The sequence below is a fragment of the Corvus kubaryi genome, unplaced genomic scaffold (genome assembly GCF_017639235.1).
Source record: "Corvus kubaryi isolate FWS band 111438036 unplaced genomic scaffold, C.kubaryi_AGA036_p1.0 138, whole genome shotgun sequence".
Taxonomy (NCBI): domain Eukaryota; kingdom Metazoa; phylum Chordata; class Aves; order Passeriformes; family Corvidae; genus Corvus; species Corvus kubaryi.
In genome coordinates this window covers 4,504,459-4,530,883 of record NW_024580672.1, presented here as the reverse complement: position 1 = coordinate 4,530,883, position 26,425 = coordinate 4,504,459, and the positions used below count along the sequence as shown (strand labels likewise).

General features: G+C 37.1%; 1 protein-coding gene across 2 annotated transcripts in view; it reads left to right on the top strand.

Moving 5' to 3' along the window:
- Positions 1 to 26,425, top strand: part of TM9SF3 (transmembrane 9 superfamily member 3) — a 47,348-nt gene that overhangs the window by 549 nt on the left and 20,374 nt on the right. The window contains exons 1-8 of one of the 2 annotated variants that reach the window (XM_042018756.1): positions 7,443 to 7,603; positions 8,186 to 8,381; positions 14,838 to 14,960; positions 19,778 to 19,938; positions 22,041 to 22,118; positions 23,059 to 23,190; positions 23,706 to 23,872; positions 26,257 to 26,351. In XM_042018756.1, coding sequence (XP_041874690.1) covers positions 7,478 to 7,603; positions 8,186 to 8,381; positions 14,838 to 14,960; positions 19,778 to 19,938; positions 22,041 to 22,118; positions 23,059 to 23,190; positions 23,706 to 23,872; positions 26,257 to 26,351 — 1,078 coding nt within the window. In that variant the 5' untranslated portion in view covers positions 7,443 to 7,477. Of the gene's footprint in view, positions 1 to 7,442; positions 7,604 to 8,185; positions 8,382 to 14,837; positions 14,961 to 19,777; positions 19,939 to 22,040; positions 22,119 to 23,058; positions 23,191 to 23,705; positions 23,873 to 26,256; positions 26,352 to 26,425 lie in introns of those variants that run through there. The other variant, XM_042018758.1, reaches the window with a different exon arrangement.

The window sequence follows — 26,425 nt, the reverse complement described above, 5'->3', positions numbered from 1 at the left end:
AGCACACGGTGAGGCGGCGCCCGGCTTCCCCGGGAGCGGCGCTCGGGCGCGGCCCCCGTGCCGCGGCGGCGCGGAGAGCGCGGCTCGGTGGGCGGGAGGGACGGGGAGCGACGGGCCGCGGCCTCGGGGGGAGCGGGCGGCTCCCGCCCCGCGGGGCTCCCTCCGCGCCTGCTCCGCTGCTCGCGCTGTCCTGGCCGCGCGGGCCGGAGTCGGGCCCCGCGCTCTGGTTCGGCCGGAGGGGGACGCCGGAGCGCTCGGGGCAGGGCCGCCCCGTTCTCTGATCCGGTTTGCACATCCTTGTGCGGCCGGGCGCGGTGTCCCACCTTTTCCTGGAGCAGATAAACGCCCCGGCAGGTACGCGTGCTTTGTTTGGAGAGCGCTGTTTGCTCTGCCCTCCTCTCGGGAGGGTGTTTGCTCTTGCCTCAGAACACAAGCCCGAGCCGGAGCGCGGTTCTGACAGCCCCGCGGGACACGGGGTGACAGCCCGCCTCGGGGAGAGGCAGGGATAGCGTGGGAATGGGCTGGGGAGTGAGAGCAGGACAGGGACACTGCCACGGACCCGCAAGGAAGATGGGTGTATAAAATACTGCTGATTTGAGTGCTCACCTCGTGAGCGTATAGAATAGTTTTTCTAAAGTGCTTACAATATTACCACGAAAAAATTTCTAGGAAGTAAATACCAGTGCTTCGTCGGCTTCTGATCTTACATCAGAGTGTTGTTTCCTATGGCTTTCAGTGGGAGAAGGTGGAAGTTTGTGTGATAAGTTGAGATGTGATTTTGGAATGAGACTTTCATGAAAACCGTCTCTGTTTCCTGCAAGTGGAATTCGAGTGGGTTCAGATGTGGCTATGATTAAACACTGGGTCTGTCTGTCTGTCAGGACTTCTTTTTCTCTTGAGCAGCCTAGCTGGTAAACACTTGCTGAGTTTCTTATCATAGTTTTCTCTATGTGAGGTGTAGTAAAGCTTACCAAGTGCTCTTAATAAAACAGATAAATAGTGCTGATAGTTTTGGTGTAAGTGGTAGGTAATAAGTTGCCTCATTCCATGCAGTTTTGAGGATTTTAAAACTGGTTAGGATTGTGTTTGTTTTTTAAGAGGGAAAGGGAATTGCTGATGCTGCAGTTAATGACAGAAAAGTTAATCTAATATTGAGTACTTTCAAGAAACAAATATTCTTTGAACTAGTTTAGGTCCCAGTTTTGTTACTGAACCTATGCTTTAGAGTTAGGCTCCTGCTGAGGTGAGATGGTTTTCAGCATAGCACTGTGTTTATTTTAAGGGCTGGTTGGCTGGAGGGATTATTCACTGTTAAGTTAATATTGGTAATCTTCTAGGGGAAAAAAAAGCTGTCAATTTTATTTTGTGAATTTATTTGGTTTTGAGCTCTCCCTTCAAAAGTGACTGCTGATGTTTTTTGGGTCTTCTGAATGATTGCCTAAACAGTTACCTGTGGAAATCAGAAATTCCTTTTGAAGGCTTGTCATTTTTTTTCATCTAAGTACTCAACTCTGAGGGATTATAACTCTATTTTGGTTTAGTATTCTTGTTCACATAGCGTCCAGTTTATTAACATCATATGATAGGTTAGGAATAGTTGGTGTAGAAAGACAGTTACCTTTTTTTGGAAGGCTGTGTCCTTGCTTGAGTATTTTGATACTTCAATCTTGTATGGGAGATTGGAGTGGAATAGTATGGAATAGTATGAATGAAACATGACCAGGGTTTTGTAGTAGTATACTGATTTTGAGATAAAGAACCTGAAGGAAATATTCCTTAAATACTGCATTTTAATGAATTTCAGTTTGAATATTATTGCCATTGGAAGGTTAATTTTCTTATAATAAAAGTGCTTTACTACATTTTGAAGACTCTGCTCACTTTTGGAGAAGTGGAAGGGAAATTTAGGATTTGATAATCTCAAACTAAATTTTTACTGACTTTAAGACTCGAGACCTGTTGGTAGGAATACACATCCTTATCCTTATCTTTATTCTTATCCTGCTGTTTCCTCAGTGTGCAGCTCCATGTGCGCAGACGCTCGGCCTGCCTGGGGGAAGGTGTGCTGGTGCATCCTGACACAGCTGTACAGGGTGTTACCAGTGCTGAGCATGTTGGACACACAGAAGTGCTGCCTTAAGCTGCTATAACATGGAATAGCGTGCAATATGTGTGCTGTAATATGTATTGTGCTGCTATAACATGGAATACTGTGCAATATGTGTGCTATAATATGTATTGTGCTGCTATAACATGGAATAGTGTGCAATATGTGTGCTGTAATATGTATTATATGTGTCCTTTCTTTTATAATTGTGGACTTCTAAGCAAATACTATAAAAATAAGTTGTGAGAGGACTCTGCATGAAGCTCTAGGTCTGTACTATTGTTTCTGGAGATACGAGGTATGCATAGTGTCATTGAATCAACAGCTATATCCTTTATCTTAAGTTTGAATTAGTCTTTAAAAATCACATCTGCCTTTCTTTGGAGTATGAATAGTATGAATACAATTGTAAGATAAAGACATGGGAATTTAAGATCAGTAGTAAGTGAAGAGAAATTTTAGACACAGCATTTAAAATCTCCATTGTCTAAAGACAGTACAGCAGCATAACTTCAGACCACAACAGAACTCAGGAACTAACTTTCCAGTTAGTTCTTGTCTGTTGATTCTTTAACTTATTTTCATGCTTCAGAGCATGTCATGTACTTGCTCATTGCCTGTATTCTAATAATTGCAACATTTTTTGAGTTGTCCTATTATTTGTGGAAGTGATAGTATCAATGTGGTACTGGTGGCCTTACCACAATGTATGCTGATCCTGCAGAAACAGGCTGATCCTGCAGAAACAGGGCTGGGGGGGCTCCTGCCTGGCCTTTGCTTTCACATCTTCTGTTGCTAGACTTGTTGGAATTGATGATGAAATAGACAAACTGTAAAAGATTCTGAAATACCCCGTGGTTTTTGTTGCAGGAGAATGGTCTAGGGAGTAGGTAGCATTTTAATTTTAATGTTGCTTCAGTTTAATTGTCTGTGCTCTGTAAGCATGGAAATACATGAAAAACATTGAAAAAAAACCCAAACCCAGCCTATATTGTGTAGCAAAATTCCTAATTTATTATGGTGGAGAAAAGCATTTTTGCTTGACTTATACCCCTGTGAAGTACATTAAAATCCTGAACATATCAGGCTTATTTAAAATTAGTATATTAGATCAGGAACTTTGTACAGTATATGAAAATTGTCAGTTAGAGAAACATTGTGCAAAACATTTCAGTGCATGTTAAATACTTATTTGCATATGAAGTTGTGTGCATATGAGCAGCCTGATTCCTCTTTGAAGTTGTGTTTCCGTTTTGAAGAGGTGAAATAAATGTCATGGAAGCAGGACGTGGTGTGCCTGAGCAATCTCGTGCATCTAGGAAGTGTAACAGTAAAAGTACTGCGTGTGCAGTAGATCAGCCTGTGATGCCGGTACAGTTCTAGCCACATCTTGGTGAGGCCTACAATTCAGGGAGAAATGGAGAAGTGTTACTAGAAATAGCCTGCTGTGTCCAAAAGAGAGCATGAGGCTGAAATCCACAGTTTAATAAGGTTTGGATGTGAGCTGCAAACGTTGAGTATTATCACAGTGCTTGAAAGATAGAATATCTGTAAGATACTGAGGACAACAAGCCTTAGATATTACTTATCAGGTGAGTCTTGCTTGCTGCCTCTTGTATTTCTTGTCCTGCTTCTACAGCTTTGCTTTGCCAGTGACAGATAATGTTAGTCTTCTTTTTTCCCCTGAAAGATGTGCATTGTGGAGAGCGTCATTCCAGATTTCTATTTGAGAAAAGGAGTAAAATTGCATATTTTCTGAAAGGAACTGTCTTGATTTGAATTTATTTTGCTGAATCATCACATGAAATTTGGCAGTTGTAATCTTCTTTTTGCCTCCATCTCTTTTTTTGCAAAGTGTTTTCCTGGTTTAAAGAGGAATATCAATAACCTGACAGTCTCATATCTTTTTCTGCAACCTTTGGTATACTGACTTAATCTAGCCTTACTTGTTTTGTAGAAGAAATAGTCTATTTTAGGGTTACCATGCTAATTTCTGCAGCTGTGCAAAGAAGACATAAAGTTGGTTTCCACACATGAGTGCCCTGTTGGGTAACAGGAAAGAAAGATGCCTGTGCTATACTGAAGGTAGTCTCAGTATTGCTATACTTGAATCGTTTCTAAGCTGTATAGATGTATGGAAATTGTCTTGGTATTAAGCCTCAAAGTGGTGCACACCCCCAGTTTTTCACTGGTTGTATTACATGGAAGAGATGCACTCCTGGCCAGGTCAGATTGCACAAGCTTCCTGCCAGTTTAGTGTCCTGCAGGAAATTAGAGTGGACCCATCAATACCAGCAACAAGGAAGAACTACAGATTGGTTGGACGTGATTTTGGCTTGTACAGACACATCCGTGCAGCCCAGTGCTCTGAACAGGCAGCGTGACCATATTGTGCTGCTTTGGAACAGATGTCCTCAGCTGTGATGAGGGTTGGGGATGGTACGTAGTTGCACTTGAGGTGCAGGTTGGTCCTCCACCACATGGTTGGCATTACAGAAAAAAGTTCCTGAAGGTTTATCTCCCCTCAATCAGACTGTAACAGCTATGTTACAGTAGGTAACTTGTGTCGATGCTGAGACTTTTCAGGCTGCATCTATAAATGTATCATTATATATTCCATATAGTTACTGAAATTACTGAGCTGATATTAAACTTAGTGCAGAAGAATATCCAAAGCTTACAGACATTTTTTCATAAATTACAGCAAGTGAAACATAAATAAAATTGTGTTTTGTAGTCTTTTCTCACATGTGGAAGTACTGAACTATGTGAATTGTGGCACCATGACCAAGTTGTTAAATGTTTGTGTCTGTGAATATAATTAGGATATCTGAGCTATATGCAGTATATTATCCCTTCATAGGAACCAAAACCAGAAGAGCTTGTTGAGATCTACCAGAGTACAGATTGCAGTATCTTATTTGTTGACCGTCTTTGCCTTGTCATTTAATATGTTCATCTTGGCTTATTTTATGTTCTCTCTCTTGTAGCATGACCTTTTTGCTGAGAGGTGTATTACATGTAAGCCTTCTCAAAACCTAGTGGTCCTCATAAAGTGATGGTACAGCCTCCTACAAGATACTCTAGTGCTTTGTCTTGCCTAAATAAGTTTTCCTTTGTGTTGGCATTGTTATTTGTTGTAGATGTTTTGATATTATGAAGGCACTAATGAAAAAGAAAACAAACCAAACAAAAACACCACTACCAAACCACCACAAACTTGAACTCTTTAATAGGGCTGTGTTCTTACTACCAAATTACCTTTCCACTAGGCTAAGAATGTAAGGATGAGATATGTCATGTCACAGAAACGTATTTAAATGTGGAAGCTCATCTTTATAACTGACAATGAGCAAAACCCAACATATGTAAGGAGAAGAAAATGTCCTTGAGTTTTTACTAGACACCACCCCCAAATTTAAGCTGAAGTTGCTTTAGTTGTTTTGCTTACTACAGCACTCTTGATTTGGGGAGGCCACCGGGTGCACCTGATGTATGGCAAACGGCTGTGCTAAGGACTGCTGAGTGTGTGGTGTAGCCTGGGCTGGCTGAGGTGGTGTGTTTGTTTATGTAGCAGTCCTGAACAGATTTATATCGTGCTCTTCTGGGGTGACTGTGAGAAAGGAGGAAGTAATAAATGCAGAGTGAATTCTTTACATTTGATCTGGCTCTTTTGCTCTCTAGAGCAGGCTGATGGCATCTTGGAGTCATTGTGGGAAAAACTTGTAAGCCCTGAAGAGGGACTAAACACCATGCAGATAAGAGACGATTTGTTATTGCAGATGTTGTAATTACTATTTAGTTACATTGGTACATCAGAAAATATAGCAAGATTTTGCATATTATGTTCTTAATCTGTTAGTTTCTGCCTCTTCTGTCACTTCTGGTATAGTTCCAAAAACGTGGAGGTCCCAGCTCAGTATGAAGCATGTCAGAAACAAGCAGCTAAGTAAAGCAGTGGTCAGTGCTTTCTTTATTCAGGCACTGTCAAAGATGTCACAGACCTAAGGATGTTGTCATATTCTATTACTGAAGGCTGAACAGAGACATAGGTCAACTCACATGTAAGCTGTTTGGTATAAGTAGTGCTAAAGTGGGCTCTTGACAAGACCATTTTGAGAAAGGGCTGGAAATATGTTCTGCAGCTGTTAGAGGAGGAAACAGAAGACATGGTAGACGTAACAGGCTAGTAAGAGATACAGACCAGCTTGTCCCGTGCTCCCTTGGCAAGAGCTAGAGGCAGATTTGAAGTGCAGATTCCACTGTCTGCTTCTGCAGCTGAGGGGGTTGGAACTGTGATTTTGCTTTCTTTCTGTTTTCTTTCCCAACTTTCTTTGGACAGCTGTGCTGCACTGGTATAACCTTTTTGGTTGCTGGCAGAGAGCAGGAATGTTATTTTCTCTTACTGTGTTGTTTACTTTTTCTTTGATCCTTCTTAGATATTCTTTACCTGTCAAAAATGTTCTGAAGTGTGTACTTTGCAAAGGGGCAGGTTTGTGAAACTGATAAGTGTTTGGTCTCTGCTGCAGCTCAGAATGAAATTAGTAAGATATTTTAAGTTTCTTGTTGGAAATCACTCACATAAGAGGCTAGAATGACCCTTGTACATCTTTTGTAAACAAAAAAGATGAGCCTTTAATTGAGATGGCATGTTAGTTTAAAGGGATTAAATTATTTTCCAAAGCATGTTTGTTTAAATCCTTGAGTTAACTTTAAACACCTCATATGAAGAATTTTTTGCATTCTGCATGTACCTAATTATTTCTGCATTAACCTCTTGGTATGACTGTGGTTGTTCAGAATAAATGGAGTTGAAGAATCTTTGTTCATTTGTTAAAAAGGGAGATACAGTACCGTATTCAGTATTTCAGCTGTGCACTATGTAATAGTTGTATCTAATTAACTTTTTACTTTCTTTTCTTCTCCAAGATGTTCTGTGTCTGTATTTTGGTCTTATAATAGTACTTTATACTTCTGTACCTAAAAAAATTCAGGACCTATACAGTGATTTGCTTTCATATGGATATAGTTATAAGTAGGTAGGTTTTTTATGCATTAGAAGTTACATTGCTGTCCCTGTCCCTCTTGTTCTGTTGAAATTATAGGTGAAGAAGTTGTATTGGGTGAGAGGTTTTGTGTAGTAATCGGTAAATCTGATACCTCATCCAGATGCATACAGATGTAATGCAAGTTACTATTTCAGATCACATAATTTTCCTGAATTTATCAGTATTTGAATACTGATAGATTAATGACTTTAAGTACTTTTTTTGTTATTCAGACATAATAAGGGCTTGAAAAAAAAATACTGGCTCCTAGACAAGGAATATGTTTTCCTGGATAACAGTAGCTGTGGAAAGTGAAGAGTGAATGTTCCCAGAGAGAATTTCATGGCAGCCACCAGACTTCTTGCTGTTCTGTTTTTTCTCTGTGAGAATGTTAGAAATGCATCAAAATACAGTTCTTCTGTGTGTCTTTGGCTCTTGGCTACTGCAGGTATGCAACAGTTTAATTTTAGTGCTTCCTGTGAGGCATTGTGCTCTTCTGGGAATTTTGAATGCAATTTATATCCTTGCTAAAATGAAAGGGAGCTGCATTTTAGGAAAATACAGTATGTCTGTCAGTGTGGGTAGAATGCCTGACTTCTTTGCGAAGATCTTGTTTAACAAAGACCTTAATTTGGTGTTTCCTTTCTTTCAGTTGAGATAAGCAGAGTTTTGCTTTTAATTGATCTATGTTTTCACAAAATTAGTAAAAGCTTATTTATTTTCAAGACTCATGCTTCTTTCCACTTCTGCTCATTGCATCTTCTATGTCTTTTTAAATCCCTCTTGTCTGATACTTCACTGATAGGCTCTAAGAAACTGTATGATCAATTTGGCTTTTTTTTCTAAGAAAGCAGGCTGAACATTTTATCCTAGAATCCCTGTCATGCAAAGACAAAAATGCTCAGCTGTCTTTAAGTGTAACTTTTGCCTGTGATTGATTAACTGCCCTTCTAGTTAATATGAATGAGAGCTTCTTGAACATTTTTATTCTGCTGGGCTTCTCATCTAACTCAATAACTTTATCTTTCAGTACCAAGATAAAGAGGAAGTTGTTCTATGGATGAATACTGTAGGACCCTACCACAATCGCCAAGAAACATACAAATACTTCTCTCTCCCCTTCTGTGTGGGATCAAAAAAAAGCATCAGCCATTACCATGAAACCCTAGGGGAAGCACTTCAAGGAGTTGAATTGGAGTTTAGTGGTCTTGACATCAAATTTAAAGGTAAGCAATTCAAAGTGCATTTAGTCACTTAAAAAAAATACACAAACTCTTCAAACTTGGTCTTTTAATGAGAAGAACTGAAATTTTGTTGCTGCTAGAAACTGAGTGTATTTTTTATTGTTGTTTGGTACACCCTGCAAGGTTGTGTACTACCATTAGCTTTTGAGTTTACAGTGAAATTTCCGTCTATGTGCCCTTGAAGGAGTATGCTTGCAGCAGATATGTGCTTCTGAAGTAACTGATATCATTTTACGAAGTAAAACTAAGTTTTCTGCGTATGAATGTTTAAATAGGTACTGGAATTAATATTCTGGAATTATCAATTCTGAAGACGTAATTTTTTCCTGTGATGTTGAATACTTGCAAATCTATATTTGAATACAATATTTGAATACAAATTGAATACTTGCAAATACTACCTTGCAAAGAGGTAGCAAGGGCTCAACATCTCAAAGTTCCACCTCAACACAAAGATGATTGTGTCCTTCTGGTTACTGTCTATTTCAAAATAACTTTGACAAATACCTTTATATATTGTCTCAAACTCATTATATGCCAGTCAGGATGGAGCAGGATGAAGCTGGTCTGGTTTTTTTTTTCCTGTTGTTTCCTGTCCTCACCATCTCGCTGTAATGTTCCAGAGAAAACATTTAACTTCTTCCGCAAATATATTTCCTGATATTAAGGCCTGAGTCTTCTATTGCATAATTTCTCTGTGTGTGTCCTTTCAGATATCTGTGGCTAGTAATTGCAGAACTTCAAATATTTAACAGATTATTTTTGCCTCTTGAATTTTAACATTTATAAATTTAATTCAATTTGTGTTTCTGTGTATCTTTTTTTCCAGAACACTGCACTTCATTGCATCACTAGTGCTTAACTGGATGGACAACTTAAACATAGTATCTCATCTGAGCATTTACAGTCAGATGGGATTTAGCTTTTGTAAGCTGTAAAAGTTTTATCCAAAATTGGACGTATGCAAAATAAGAGACCTGATGATGTTTTTGGTAGCAGTAGGATAAGTTGAATAAAAGATTTTTAGAAAGTTTGTTAATACCTTAAATTCTTCATAATTTTTAAATTTGCATATAGGATAGCATTGCCACATTAAAGGAGTTTGGAGTTGAATCTTTCCTTTTAAGAAACGTACAGTATGTGTACAAACACTGGAACACAGTCCCCACTACTGGTTTGTAACACTTGTAGCATGCTGCAAATTTTACTCAATGTGGGAGAAATAGTTTCCTTGTCAAACTTCATAGAATGTCCTCAGAAACACAAAATGGAAAGAAGAGTGAAGGCAACTGGCAGCAATTCAACACAGTGGTGAAGATTAATAAAACTTCTATTATCAGAATATGGTAAATGTTCGTTTCGACAGCCAATTCAATGTGTAATTTTTACTTCAAGTACCCCAACTTTACAAAGAGATTCTTTCATTCCTGTGACAAATGCACTCTCTAGGTGCAGCACCAAATTGAAAAGACTAGATGGTTTGTGAGCTGATGTTCACTGCTATGATGTAGCCAATGCACAGAATTTTTAAAAATTTAGTTATTGTTACTAACATCTTGAACCTTAGTATATATTGATAATCTGTATTGGACCTGCAGTGACTTGAACTCTCAACCAAAGTGGCTGCAGGTCAGATGTTTTTTATAAAGCAGATGGTACATGGTAGCTGGTTGATTACTAAGTATGTGTACATGATGTGTGAAACTGTACGTGTACATGCATTTCTAGATTTTTCTCTTGCAGTCTTCTATCCTCTGGATAGCAGATGAAGACAATAATCTCTTTGCTGTTAACTGTCATCCAGCAGCTTCTGCATCAGGAGCTGTTTCAGTATTTCTGGCAGTGGTCCATGAAGTGAAATCTATGAATGGCAGTCAAGTCTATTTTACTATCCTTATTCTGCTGTTAAAAGTATTAAAATAGTCTTTTTTCCAAATTTCAGAGCAACAAGTATAAATTAATTGTAACAGTAATTATTAGTATTTAACATGAAAGTAGTATTTAATATGAAATTATGTAAAATTTGTGTAATCCAAATCCCCTTGATATACGGGTTTTTAAAGGAAAGAAGTAGAGCAGAGGATTGCAATGTGAGATTCATTTTTTTAGAGGCTTAAAAGCTGTCATGAACCCAGTACAATTTATATCCAATTTATGTGTTGTAAAATTTGGATTTTATAGACCAGTCCTTAAAGTTCAGCATTTGTATAGGCAATTGTTTTCCAGTTTGATTATTGAAATGTGATGGTAGCTCACTTTTTGAGTTTTTCAGTGACATTTTAAAGGTAGACCTTGTTATTGCTGAAGTGGTGTTTGCTTTTTTCTTTTTTTTTTTTTTCTTGTAACTAGATTATATCAGTGAAATTGAAATAATTTTTTTTTTAATGAATAAGTTTTATCTCAGTGTGATTGATGCATGCTTCAACTCTGCACCAGTGGTCCAGAAGTTGCTGCAATTAAATTGAAACAGGGCTGTTGGTGTTTTTGTGGGTGGTCTGTGTTTTTTGGTTGGTTTTTGTTTTCCTTTTTGTTAACAGACAGAGGCTTGGTTTGGTTCCAATAGATTCATGTGTTTTTAAGTAAAAGATACAGCTTCAAGGACTGTTGAGTATCTAAAATCTGCAGCTGAAATAATTAAGATAATAAGTTATAAACTTGCACAGATTTTCTTCATGAATATGTGAATCATATCTGAGTTAACAGGCATCTGTGCTTTTCTTTATGTGCATTTGGCGTTATGCTAAGATTAACAGTTACAGGCATTTCTTTCTCTTTAAATGAGTATTTTATGAGTTTACAAAATTAAATTAGATTTGAACTTCATACTTTATGTTTTTATCCTCTGAAGTGAGTAAAGGGGAAATACAATTGTTCTAATAAATTTGCTTCTGTAATAAAAAACAATTCCCTTCTCAACACTGTTTGACTGGACAGCAGTAGCAGGTAAAGGTTCATCGTATTCAAAGAATTGTTTAGGCTACAGCTGTTATTAGCTGAAGTACTAAACTGTGTAAGTAAAACTGGCAGTTGAATCAGTAGGTATTGCTTGTGTTTTTGAACTAGAATAAAGAAATTATGATTTTGCAGAAATGTGCCCTTCTGAGAGTGAAGGTTTCCACTTGAACTCTCATAGTGGTGACTGGTGGGGCAAATCTACAGTGTATTCAAGTCTCCCTGAAGTAGTGTTTCTTGTATTTAAGTGTGGCCTCTGAAAGGACACATGCAGTTATACAAGATAGCTGGATTTTCCTTCTGTTACAGTATGAGCAATGTTGTTCTTATATCACAGGTGTGAAGTCTGTATAAATACCTGTGTGAAGAAAGTAATGAATTATTGACATACACTTACATTGTAATATAAACTTTAAGTTTTCAGTTGACTTAATTATCTTGTCAAGCTAAATCTAGGATAGTAATGCTTTTTAATTAATATGACAAGTTTTTTACTCAAGTATTTGAGTGACATCTTCTGTTACACCTGAGACCTAGGAAATTATTAAATATATTGAACATTGGGATTACAGCAACTTCAATTTGAAAATTTTGGTGTTACCATACAGTGCCATTAGTGAAGATGAATTGAAAGAGGAACACGATGTTTTAACAGAATTGCATTTTGCACTTCTTCAGAAATGTTACTAAATGACCGTATTTCTAATGGAGAATTCTTCGCCCAAACTTCATTCTGCAACGCCTCTAGAATATATGGCAGCCATCCAGGATGACATTTAGTGTTGTCAGATGTAATGAAGTTTAATATGGTTCACATGCTTGAATAAAACCCCATTGATCTGACTGTTCATAGGAAATTTGAAATCTGGCTGAGCACACTTGCTTTTCTAATGAGTCATGCTTTCATGCTTTTAAAAAACTTCCTGAATGTGCTACTGATGTTACTGAAGCTTTATTACAAAGCAGATATTACCTCTTTAACATGCCTGATGCAGATGCAACACAAAACCTGTCTTTAACTTCAGTCTCCTCTTAGATACACACCCAGCCATAACTTGGATAAGAATTCTCTAACATAAAAAAACTTTAGATCTGGTAAAGCTGTAATGAAGTAGACATCGGGTTCCCCAGCCACCAAATGCTGTTCTAAGCTTCTTTCATTTAGTAATTTAACACAGTGGATTTAAGCTTGACCACCTAATCCTGTCCTGTAACTAAATGACAGCTTCAGCTGTCAGTGGCTGGAGAAAGGAGCACATGACTTCATTCACTTGTTTTAGGGGGAGGTGAGAGGAACTGTACAGTGCAGTATGGCTGGGGGTGACATAATAGTCCCTATGTAATGTCACGCCTGTGTTTTGCAAGAATTGAATGAGATTGTTTCTAATGATAACGCTGGGGTTTTATGTGTGTGCCCTGGAGCAACTTGTAACAGAATTAATCCAGATTTGATTATACTATCTCTGTGATGTCTTCTGGTATTCTGAATGCTGGGAGTAAGATCTATAAAAATGGGTGAAGACAGGCTTTTTCGTGGCACAGTGCTATCTGCAGACTGGTGTCAATGCAGTCATTTCACTTCAAATGATATTTCAAAGTCTTTTTTTTTTTAACAGCAGCAAACCTCACTGTTTATATCCTAAAGCATTATATGCAGAATGGCTCATTTCAGTTAGTCAAACTGAAAAAATTCCACAGTCTGAAAGCCCCTGGAGTAATTTAGAGTAGGTTGCAGTCTAACCTACCTGTGCTGGTACCACTGTGAACCAGAGTCACCTAAAGCCAGCCTGCCCCCCCCATAACACTTATCCAAAACAGGCTTCTTGCTTTGGCACTGGGAAATGCTTTATTTAACAGCCTCTATCAGTTTCTCTTTTACCTGTGTTTTAATTCACAACATATTTTCATTTGACCTGTGTGTTGAACAATCCTTTAAGTCAAAAAATGTAGTATTAGAAAGGTGTTATCCTTTATTTGAATATAGTATGACAGTGAAGTGCCAAATATTTTGGAAAGAATCCATACTTAGCAACAAATCCAGAAAATAATGATTCTGGGGTTTGTGGACTGGCTTCTTTTTTGTCCTTTTAATTAATGTCAAGACAATTAAAAAATCTGTTAAAATGAAAAAGTGTCAAGCAGAGGCATTTTGGGGGTGGGAGGAAACATAGTCCAAAAAGTATAGGATCCAGCTCAGTAGAGGTGTAAGTGCAAACTTGAATTTGTACGTCTGTTTCAGCTGTGGTGCCAACTTTAATGGCTTCCCTCTCTTGAATGTACCAGTATGGGCCCTGAAAATGTTGTCCATGCACTAAAAGTCTTCTTGGTGCATTTGTTGACTTGAATGGTTTTGTTATTCTCTTTTTTTCTCCAGAAAAAAAGTTTTGTTGAGCAGATGTACTTGACGTATTTTGACTTTTGTTGTTATTAGAGAAATTATGTTTTGTGTTCTGTTTATCTAAATATTCTGCTTGCCTTTGCTTTTTCTGTGCAGGTGATTTGATTCTCCTTTTAAGCTTTATATTGTAGTTAGTGTATAGAAGAAAGTAAGCTGAATTTTGATACAGATTAGAGCTGTACTTAGGGCATAAATTAATTTTATCTACTAAAATGGGTCCTCAATTCCAGTGATGACAAAAAAGAGGAGAGGAGAAGATGGAATTCTTTACTTGTACTGTGTTTCACTATTTGTAGCGTGAAAACAATTACTAAGATGTAGATGAGGGAGCTTGTGTCTGAATCTGTTGCTCTCTGAAGTCCTGTAAATATGCCCTTTTGTCTTTCTTCACTTGAAAAGGAAACATTAGTGAAGGAAACTGGAATGCAAAAGAATGGCTGCTAACAGTATAACTTAGGAACTGTAGATGGGGAAGAATAGCTTTCTGGCTGAAGGAGGTGGATTTTCAAATGCAGCCTCTTGTACATTCTTTGCATTAGTCCTATTTTTGTCGTCTCTCCTTTTTTTTTTTTTTTTTCTATCTTTACTCTGATTGCTTTGTTTCTCCCTTAGTGGTAGTTTCTTCAAAATTGCTGAGAACTTTAAAAAGTTTTAAGGTTTTTTTACAAACACTATTCCTAGTCAGTGAGGCTGACTATACTAAAATAGAGAGATAATGTTGTAAACAATTTTAGGTATTTGTTAATAATTTCATACCTCTTGTTAAAGAGGTCTCATGATCTGTTCAGGTGAATCTGCCATCAGCTTTTGTACCTTAATTTAGTGTGGGTGAAGCAGCAAAAGGATACTGTGAAACCTTTCCTTATCCGATATGTTGGAAGCTTCTGCATGCAGAAGTGTAGATTTCTGTAAACAATCATGTATTTGCTTTAGTGGTTCCTTTTAAAGTGTCCTTTTTGGTTACCTACTTGAGGATAGCCAAGACAGCTTGGAGACTTCAGCAATGTCCATTCCCCCATTTGCATGGTTTGCCTTCACTTTGAGCTAGTTCATGAATAAATCTTTAATTGTGGTTTAATTTTTTGCAGATGATGTAATGCAGACTACTTACTGTGAAGTTGACTTGGACAAGGGAAGAAGAGATGCATTTGTGTATGCTATCAAAAATCACTATTGGTATCAGATGTATATTGATGACTTGCCAATATGGGGTGAGTGATATTATGCATTAATAACTGGATTACACCTACTCAAGTCCTGTTCTGGTGGGTTCCATGGAGTCATTTAATGACTAAGCTTCATTACAAGAATTTCACAAGAATATAAAACTTGCATGCAAGTCAAATTCACAAGAATAGGAAACGAAGTAATAGAGGACATAGTCTTAAGCTGCACCAGAGGAAGGTTAGGTTGAACATTAGGAAGAATTTCTTCACAGAAAGGGTGATTAGATATTGGAATGGGCTGCCCAGGGAGGTGGTGGAGTCACCATCCCTGGAGGTGTTTAAGGAAAGACTGCATGTGGCACTCACTGCCATGGTCTAGTTGACGTGGTGTTAGGTCATAGGTTGGACTCAGTGATCTCAGAGGTCTTTTCCAATCTAATCAATTCTGTGTGATTCTGTGTGGAATAAGTTGAAGGATTATTGCATTGAAAGAACAGTAGAACGGCTGTACTAGTGAATTACAAAAACAGTGAAAAGCTATTCTGTTTCTCAAGCCCTGATTAAATAACAGTAAGCTCTTAGGTTTAAACTTGTTCAAATGTTCAAGTGAGTGGTATTTAGATAGGTTACACATAAGGTTCGTGTTACTGTGATCCTGAATAACAGGTTTCATAAAATTATTTCAGAATTTAAAATTTATTTTGCTACTTTATTACTAATGCAAAAGCTGTTTGGTTTACTTTTATGGTAATTTAGTGGCTGTTAACAGTGTTGCTTTGTAGTCTGTGTTTATATGGAGTTTTATTTTACTTGTTCTTTTAAATTTCTCCTCTCCTCTTAGTTCTCAAAATTTCTTTTGCTGAATATTATTAATCTGGGCTAAGAAGTGCTTGTGTCTTGAATAAAAATGTGTGTATCTTTAGTGCCATTGTCTCCTAAGGTCTCTGTGTTTTGTTGCTCCCTCATAACCTGTGATCATATAACTAGTAAAGAGTGCTCTGCAGATTACACTTTGCACCGATAGCAATCAAACAAACTCCCCAAGGCCTAATCTCCCTGTCGGTAGATATAAACTGAAAGGAAATGAAAAACAGCCATGAAATGTTTTGGTAAGGTAAGGTCTTGGTTGCCTGTGTTCCATGAAAGAGGTAAACCTGCCCAAACTAAACAAAATGCCACAACACCTAGAAAAACGCAGTTCAAGTCATGTGAGAAAAGTTCTTTGATAGCTGGTATGAATATTGCTATCCATCATTCATTCGTTTTGACACAAAGGGTGCCTTTTTTTAGTCCTGTAATTTTAATTGGTTTTAGAAAGTATCTGTCTGATGAACATGGCAGAAATATTAACACTTTATTTATTTATTTATTATCTATCTGGTCGCCAGGAAGGTCTGGGTTTTTTTGGTTTTGTTTTAATGTGTCTGTTTTCAAGAGATACCATTATCATGCCTGAGGAGAAGTACTTAGGTATTGATTTTGTTCTTTTCAGCTGATTTGCTTGTTGTGTGTGATGGCTCTGTAGCAGGACTTGGAGTAGACCTGAATTACTTGGTGTGGCCTTTACTGTACTACTTGTGCACTTGCTGGTAGGCTGTTTAAAAGCATGCATGACTGACAGTTGTTGCTATAATATTTTTTATGGCTTTGGCCTTTCAGCAAAAGACCAATGAATTATTTTTCTAGACTAGTGACAGGTGTGTAGGCTTTGAATTGCCCAGGGATGATGGATGCTAAGCTGACTTTTTGGAATCCTATGTGACTAACAAGTCTTGGAGGCTTTCTTTTTTAGGATTGATTTTTCTGGTCATGTTTCATCATCTAAAATGCCAAAGAACAAACATACGTACTAAATCTCCTATACACTGACAAATTTTATGCTCTCAGCTAAAAATCTGTTTTCCTGTGATTTCAGTGTTTTTAATGTTCCCCAGTAGTATCCTTTTTATGCACAAGAAGTCAGCTAACAAACATATAGAATCTGGGTATCATCTTTCTAAGATATTAAGAAGCTGGTTTTGACAGTTGAGAACCAGGATTTCAAGCTGTGCTACATAATAGCTGACTGCAGCATCATAAGTACTGCTAATATTATGTAAGGATATAACCTGACATCAGGTGTGAAAGCAAGTGATGCTGACAGTTTTGGTCTGTGTCTCCTGAGGGTTAGGTAAAACTAGCAGGACTGCAGATTGGTCAATCTTAGCCTGACTTTTATTCAAAAAAATTAATCAGCTCTTGGTAGGGGGCTGAGAAAGCAGTTGATGCACCTGAACCAATCAAAAGTTTTTATCTGTAAGTCTGAATGAATCTTTTGGACCTTTGTGTTCCCAGTACAGTGGAGAAAACTGTGAATATAGCTGACCTGCAATAATTTTGGTTTTCCTGGGTTTCTGTCCAACAACAGAAATGTTTCAGGCTCTGAGGGCTGCTTAAAACTTAAAGCACTGAGACTTTTGCTGCTCACTGAACAGTTTTCATTTTAAGTATTTCTGTTTTGAATATGGCATGAATGATACCGTACACATGCCTCAGCCAGCTTGCTGGTGCCTTTCAGTGTGTTGTACAGACTTGTCTAGTACCACGTAATGTGGTGGCAGGTAGAGAGACTAAAGAAAGCAAGTATCTTTTGCTCGATTGTCTTTTTATAGCTGTAACTATTTCTAAATAGTTACTTAATGTCAGTAATTATAAAGAAGAAAACCATTAGGACTGTTTAAGATATGTGGGTGTAAGAACTTAAGTAGTTATGACAGCATCTCAGAAATACTCTGAATACTGAGAAGGGGTTTTTTGGTTTTATGAAGAAAGTGTCCAGAATTGGTTACCCTCAGTTTGCATTAAAAATAGCTTGTGCTGAGTGACTTTTTTTGTTACTGTGTGAGGGCTGTCATGTCGATCCACTTTATTTGGATTACCTATCTTGAGAACCTTACTAGCCAGCATGTATTGTATATACTGTATCACCCAATATCCTATTTTTTTCATTGTTGATTCACATCTTGTAGCTGGATTAAACCAAAATTTTGTTCCCTAAATGTAGATGGGTAGAGTCCTTTTTTAGTGCTACCAAAAGAAAGCTATCTCTGAAGAGTTTAAAAGAAAAGGATTCAGATGGTGCTAAGGCGTGCTGAGAATTCTAGGCAACTTCTCTTTAATTCTATTCTTAAAGCAGACCATTCACTTCTCTGGGCTCATCCAGATGTATTCACAGCACTCCTCCTGTCTCCTGGCAAACTTTAGTTAAGTTCATCCTTTATGTTCTTTATGGTTTTCCACCTTGCTAAGGCTCACTGGTATCATTAATTCTTAAAATTCTCCTGAGAAGTCCTCAAAATACCCTGTAAGGAGTACTCTATTTTCCATAAAGACTAGGCATAAATTAACCTTTATTAACTGCTGATAATTGAGGGTAATGACATCAAACTGCTGTTTGATGGCTCTGGAAGGTTTATACTATTTTCTAACCTGAAAAAGGCAACCAGATCTTTTTAAGTGCCTCCAGAAAAAATTATTCCATTTTATATTTTTTCCTGAATTGCTGTCCCACAGTGGCACAAGAGATTAGCTTTGATTGTTCCAGGACATTCCCTAAGTATGTGGAGCACTGTGGTAGTTCATTCCTTCAGTGAGTGATTGATCAAAATGTTCTTTAAGTAGTTCAGAGGTCTGTATTGTCATGGTTCTGGATACTACCATGGGAACACATGGCATGCCAGGCGCCAGGCTATATGGTGGAGGCACGAACTGGCACGTGTTTCATGTGGATGGCATATACAAGGCAATCCTGACATATGAGCATGAGTAAAAAACTTGACATAAAAAACACAGATGATGCACAAAGGGCTTTCCTTCATGTAGCTGGTGGTTTGTGATAGCCTGTTCCATATCCTTTGCCTAATTGTTGTCCCATTCCCTCCACCCTTGTATGCCTTGAGTGCTGCTTTTATTGTGACTTTCTGTCCTGTATATTTTGTATGTGATCTTTGATCTTGACATCGAAGATGACAACCTGTAGCCTGTGAACTTGTTGACTGTTAGATTTTTTCTATTTTCACTCAGCATAGTACAGTCTTGAGAAGTCTTATGTAGTAGATGAGACATTTTGCACTAACTTACTGAAAATTAATAACTTATTCATAGAATGATTTGCATGGTTTGAGTTGGAAGGGAAGATAAAGATCATCTTGTTCCAAACCCCTGCCTGGGCAGGGACACCTTCCACTAGATGAAGTTGCGCAGAGCTCCATCCAGCCTGGCCTTGAACATTTTCAGGGATGGGACAGCCACAACTTCTCTGGGCAGCCTGTTCCAGTGTCTCACCATTCTCACAGTAAAGAATTTCTTCCTAATATAAAACCACATTTTTGGCAAGCATTGGAAACTTGTGTGCAAACGAGAGCACAAAGCATGTGTTGGGAAGTCAACTAATGAGGATTACAGAGTGAAAGTAAAATTTTTAAGAGGAAGAAAACTGAGTGAACAAATAGGTGGAAGATGGAAAATTAGAGAGGTTTTGGCTAAGTTCTGTTAGGGAAGATGAATATGTATTTAGCTAGTTGTTTATCTGGTAAGAATTGCAAACAAAAGTAGAGGCACTATTGTTGGGTCTTCTGCAGTGTTTGTAGCTGCATGGTTTTTCTTTTAATGCCATTACAAAATGCTTCTTGCAGAGACCTGTGGATTGAAAGTGGAGTCCAGGTATTAGTGTTGAAAAGAAGAGCATAAGGTCTTCTGTGTTCTCTTTATTTATGTTGCTTTTTTAGCTGGCAAAACTTTTGTAATCCATATTTTTTAAAAATAAATGCAAAATATCTGAAAAGCGTACCTGTAATAGATGCTTACACTTGTTTCCTATGCAGGGATTGTTGGAGAAGCAGATGAAAATGGAGAAGATTATTACCTTTGGACTTACAAAAAACTTGAAATTGGTTTCAATGGAAATAGAATTGTAGATGTCAATCTGACCAGTGAAGGGAAGGTGAAATTGGTACCAAACACAAAAATCCAGATGTCATATTCAGTAAGTAATTTGGTGATGCAGGTGTAATAAGAAATTCTACATGGTGAAATAACTCAGAAATAGGTACTTGTATACTGCAACATGTACTGATACTTCAGGCTATGTTAGAGGAAGATGCATCTTCCCTCTCTCAATTATTTTGTTCCGTTGCTGAAAAACCTTGATAGATTTATTAATAACAAATGTAAAATTATGATTTTTGGAATACTCCAAACAAACTGGAGCTTCTATAATGTGCAGCAAAGTGTTTAGTTGGAAAGGAAGATATCCTGAAAGGATGGAGACTAGAGGTATAGAGGACCCTTGAGAAGGTACACATTGTCTTCATATTTGGACTTCTGATATTTGCATCATAGGTTTGAACTGGAATCTGAGCTACAATAAGAACCCACTGTAAGCCTTTCTGCTTTGCAAGCAGTTAATATCAAAATTTACTTTGTTTTGCAATTCCAGTAGAAATTTCTTATTTATATGATTAATAAGGTTTCAAGTTTCTGAAGCTCTTCTGCTATGATATTGAGTTGCTGTGATAAAAGGTAATTAATAAACAATCCTTGCTGGGTGAGACAACAAATTAAGTTTTTCAGCTTTCCCCTTTACATAGTTGATGTTACTTAAATCTGTGATGGTTCACTTGTCATGTTCACCACATTTGTATAGTGAAACCATTTCTTAATGCATTGCTTTTCTACCATGTGCTAGCAGTGGATGTCAGAGGATATTCTTGCCACAATTACATTTGTGCTGAATAAGTTGTACAGTTTGAAGTGCAGATAACTAGGTTTTGTATGGACTTTTCAGAATTACATTTACACTGATCTCCCTATTTTTACTGCAAAATTGATAGTAGAAATTTCAGAATTTGCTATTTCAAATTCTACCAGCATTGTGAAGTCCATTTGCTCTAAATTTTAAGTTAGCACTGAGTAGCAGCCAGTAATGAAAATAACATAAGATAGTCCCTTAAAATACTTTTTATGTACAAAGCTCAGGACTTCTCTGTCCGATTCTGTTGGCACCACTGAGCAGTTGCTGGGCTGGCCTGTGTGTGGTGTTTAATTCACAGAGTGTCTCTGGTGGATTTGTTCTAAGCTGTGCTTCATAGTGGCAGATGCTCTAATGAGAAATGTGTCTGCTTAAAACTGTTTTGAAAGCTATTAATGTTTTGAGCTACTAATCTTGAACAAGGTTGTAATTTGAACTGAAGAACATTAGTATTAAACCTCAAAGTAAGTACTGCTGGAGTCTTGGGGTTTTTATATTTCTCAGGACTGTGGTGAGTGATTAGGGTGTTCAATCTACATTTATATGCTTTCTTTTACACTCAATAAGAGAACAGCTTTTGAAAAGGATAGTTCCTTCTCGTGTATTATAGATATGTACAAGGGGACTGCATTTGTTTCAATTTCATTAAAAATCCTGGTATTTGTAATTTTTTGGCATGCTTTTGAAAGAGATTTTCAGGTAAGCTTGTATTTAGTTTCTAAAATTGTTTTAATTTTAATTTTTAAATGCAATCATGCAAAAATTCTCAAAAATACTTTGTGCTACCATATTAGTACCATATAGTTCATTAATGCAATTATATTTTCCAAATCCAAAGCAGTCCTCTCTGCAGCTGGTGGAGAACTAACAGCAGTAATATGCTGTTATCCAGTGACAGTATGTTCATAAACACATACTTTTCCAAATTGTCTAGATTCATAGTAATGGTAAATAGAGAGAGAGAGAGAGATTCATTCTGTAGATTCTATAATCATGGAAAAGGTTTGTTGTATTTGACAAGTACAAGTTTGTATCTTTGGTTAGCCTCACAGAGACAGTGAGAACTGAGGCAGTGCAAGACTGATTCTTCCTTGTTCTTAAGCGTTAGCACAGACAAGATTAGATCTGTGAGGTGAGGTGGTTGATATTCATTCTATGTCTGACCTGTAGATGCCAGTCTTTAAGAACATCATTCCATTGTTTTTTGCCAAAACCTATTCATATTGAAGAAAACATCTAAAGTGGATGATTTTTAATATGTGCTCTGGGTTTCTGCATGTGAGTATAGCTAAAAATACTGTATGGAGCTTTTCAAATATAAACTTTTCTCTCTTCAGGTGAAATGGAAGAAATCAGATGTGAAGTTTGAAGACCGATTTGACAAGTATCTTGACCCATCTTTCTTTCAGCACAGAGTATGTATTGTTCTAAGACAGCCTTACAAAATGTCCCTTTAAAATGATTGCTTTAGTTTAGATGTCATGCAATTTTTGGATTATGTCTTTGAACGTCTTTCCAGATTCTGGACCAATAAACCAGGGAGGTCTAGGGCTGTTGTTTAAGTAGTAGTGTTGCTGCTAAAATAGGATGGCTCCATTTTTTTAGAGTGCTTCAATAAATACGCAGGCAAGCTTAAAGCTTGCAGAAAATACAAGGCATTTCAAGAAAATACATTCAGGTGATCAGAAGCAATGAAACTTCAGGGACACAACTGTACAACTGTGTAAGCTGAATAAGTGCAGTTGGCCACAGGTACACTTCTTTCTGAAGTAAATGTAAAGCAAAAAGCATTAGCCTAAACCAGTTGGTGCTATCAGTTGTGTTTAAATCTGTGGTTGTAATCTCCCTAAGGGTAATATACTGAGCTGTGCTACTTTCTGAAAGTAGAGATTTTGCATTCTGTTTGGAGCTCAGTGAAAACCAGAAGGATATGCTTTTGAGAGGAAAAATAATGCTGCTGCACATTTTGATCCTGTGCAAAGCAATAGTTCCTTTGGCTTTGCTACTTACCCTTCTCTAGGAAGGCAGCAGTACATTGTATTGCCTTTTGTTTACCAAGGGAGCATGTACAGCCAGTTGTTCAAACTTTGCTACTGCTTAACTAAGTTGTGATAACTTCATCATGAGCAAGGCTGGCTATTAAAAAGGTTTATGTATGGTGTTTCACAGGCCAGTTTTAGTGTCACTTTCTAAAAATGTAGTGTTACATTTTTACCCTTACAATAGGGTTTATTGTTACTTAGCTAGTGGTGACAAGCTGTCTGTATAGGCAACAATTTATCCTTCTTGGAACAATTTGAAACGCATTTACACATTTAAGTTCTAAACCTTATTGGGTGTGTTTTCTTTTTGTAGATTCACTGGTTTTCAATTTTCAATTCTTTTATGATGGTGATCTTTCTGGTTGGCCTAGTGTCTATGATATTAATGAGAACTTTGCGAAAAGATTATGCAAGATACAGCAAGGAGGAAGAAATGGATGATATGGTAAGATCTGCATTCATGCTTTAAAAGGTCTCTTTTTAAGGCTTATTGTTTTCTTGTCATACATTCATTGTGATAGCAGCTCTGGATGGCTTTCTTCAGTTGGACAGAAAATTGCCTTTTGTGTGTCTTGAAAGTGTTACTGGTTTTCTTTATAACATGCTTCTAGGTTGCAACCCAAAAATCTCTCTGTAGTCACTGTGTTAATGTTCATATCCAACCTTAGGATAAGCTAGGACCATTCAGACTTTGTAGTAGAAGCCTGGTGTACTCCTAAGCACCTCAGAGGCTTTAGGGACAAGGAGGGATTCTGATAGATTTTATTGTGTCATACATTCAGGTAGTAATTTGTTGTTGTCTTCCTTAAGCATCTGAAAAGTAAACTTTCAGATTTGATGCATTCAGAAGAGAAGACGCACTTGAAGTTGCTTTATTAAATCAGACCTTTTTTTATCTAGCTTGCGTGTTTGTCTTTAATTGTCATGACTAGACTTTAAATTTGTTGTTGTTGTTCCCAGGACAGAGATCTAGGTGATGAGTATGGGTGGAAGCAGGTCCATGGAGATGTGTTTAGACCATCCAGTCATCCTCTAATATTTTCATCGCTTATTGGTTCTGGCTGTCAAATTTTTGCTGTGTCTCTTATAGTCATTGTTGTTGCAATGATAGAAGATTTATACACAGAGTAAGTATAATTGTGTCATGTCTTCCGTACATAAATGTTTAAGTGAACAAAATAATTACAAAAATTATTGCTCTAACTGGCCTGAAAAAAATGTTTGAGAGTCTTAAGTCATAATCTGTAGATCAGATGTAGTATTAAGTGCTCTTTTAATTTGTAATGAAACATTGTCCTGCTGTTATCACATTAGTTGGTCTCCTTTGATTTTCTCTTTTAGTGCTTGCTTATTGAATGATTTATTATGAAACTAGTTTGTTGTTCTGCAGAATCACTAGTAGATAATATGGGAAATATATGTTAAAAGTTACATATTTCACTCCTGGTTTCATCCAGAGTAACAAGATCTTACTGTATTTCTGACCCAATTTCCCCACCATGTCCTGTGAAAACTGAAGTAGGAGTGTGCTCTGTTGTGAATAGTTCTGTTTTCTGCTGGCAAGTCAGTATTAAGTCAGTCTTACCCACAAGTCTGCTTGGGAATGAAGATGTAATTCCTTAAGTTCTTTTGAACACATAGTGCTCAGCCTGTGTTGATGTAAAATCCCCAGCAACAGGTGGGCTGTAGTCCTGACTGGAAATAAATAATTTAAAATAAAGAAATAATACTCAAGTTTAAATTTAACACACTACTTGTAGTTCACCAGTTTTTTTTCCTTTACCTCTTAATCTGATGGAGATTTTTGGGTGACTGGATGGACTGCATCTGTTTCTGTAGTGATTTTATTTTGGGCATTGGAGTGAATTATTGGCTTGTGTTTTGGGTTTTTTTTTTATTTTTTGCAAGTTATTTGTTTAAAGCAATGACTAAACTTTGACTGTGAATATCACTGTACCTTGATTTTAACAAGGTGTAATACTTCTAATGTGCCACTAGAGAGAACTCTTGCTTTTGAATTTAGCGGCCTTTTAATGGTGTGTTTAAAAAGCCACTCTGTAGTACCAGAATGTTGGCATATTTTCATTTTTCATAGGGTATTATTCCCCTCCTTGTGCCTCATGGTTATATTTCTAGACAGGCTTACATACACACTTTTAAGAGTGCAGCATGTCAGCCCTTCAGAGGACAAAATGAAACCATTTCAGAATATATGTGCCCTGTAGGGAAGCTGTAAGTTGGTAATGACAGTTGTAAAATGTGTCAGAACAGTAGTTTTTGAAAAGATATGTGCACTTAGTCTTTTATTGCAATAGGCCTTTCTGTCACTTTCAAAGTGAATTTAATTCTGGGTGTGTAGCGGAACAACTGACCAAATCTGGTGCAGACAATTCTTCCGTTTAGGAAAATAGCACCAAGTCTGATGTTTTTACTGGTAGCCTGGATTTATACAGTGACAGTGCCATTTCAGACTGTGCCTGCTCTTGGGGGTTTTGCATGTGTTTCTAAATTGTTTTAAGTTATGGGAAGTTTTTAAAAAACAAATGTTAGCAAAACAGTCCTTTAGTGTGTGTGACCAGCAGGTATATTTGCTTTGGTCACGCAGTCATGGAAGTTTAAGTGCTAGAGATTGCTTCTTTGAGTACAGCAGGCATCCAGGAATGGTTCCTCAGAACCCAAAATGGCAGTAACTAGAATCTCTCAGAGCAACTAATTTGATGAAAGTACAGTAAGTTGGCTGAAAACCTACTGCTATTTGCTGTCGAAGAATAGCAGAGAGATGTGGAGAAACAACTCTATTAATGAATAAAATTTCTATCTTCCTATTCTTAGATATTATTTTTTTTAAATGTATTTGGAAATGGCTTCTTTGATTTAAAATTATTAGCTTTGCCTGTAAAGTTTCAGAAAAATTATGCCAAAATTAGTAGCCCAACATTTAATGGGGTGACATTTAAAAATTACTAAGCTCTTCTGATTGCACTACTCGATGCTGATTTGTGACTTCATTATAGTATTTATAGTTTCTAAATCTAATTTTCTGCCAGATGAACACTTTCGATCTTAAAAGTTAATTTCTGGGGGATGGCAGAAACATCATTCACAATCTTAGTATATTTTTGTTAATGCTGGCCTTTTGACATTTTATCTACAGTTGAATCTTACACTTAATGTATGTCATGTAAATAGTTATTTATGCACAAAGTACACACATCCAAATGTCAGAGTATATTTATCAGAGGTGAGATTCTGTACTCCAGTTAAAATAAATGCATGTTAGAAAAGAATGTAGTATGTCAAAATTCTCTTTCCCACATTGAATTAGACTTGGCCAAAAGCTTTGTATACAAACAGTTCTCATTCTTATGCAGATTTTACAGTTTAAGCACTTCTGAATTTTTGTATTACATAAAAATATTAAATAACTGCTTCTGCTTAAAATACACTATTTTTTTCTCTCTAATCATGTTTGGTTTTGTATTTCATTTACCAAAAACATCCCTTCTTGTAGGAGAGGATCAATGCTTAGTACAGCTATATTTGTTTATGCTGCAACATCGCCAGTGAATGGATATTTTGGAGGAAGCCTTTATGCTAGACAAGGAGGTAAATAGTTTTCATATTCCACCATTTTCATTGCATTGTTAAATAGAGAAGTTATTATTTTCTGATTTGCACCA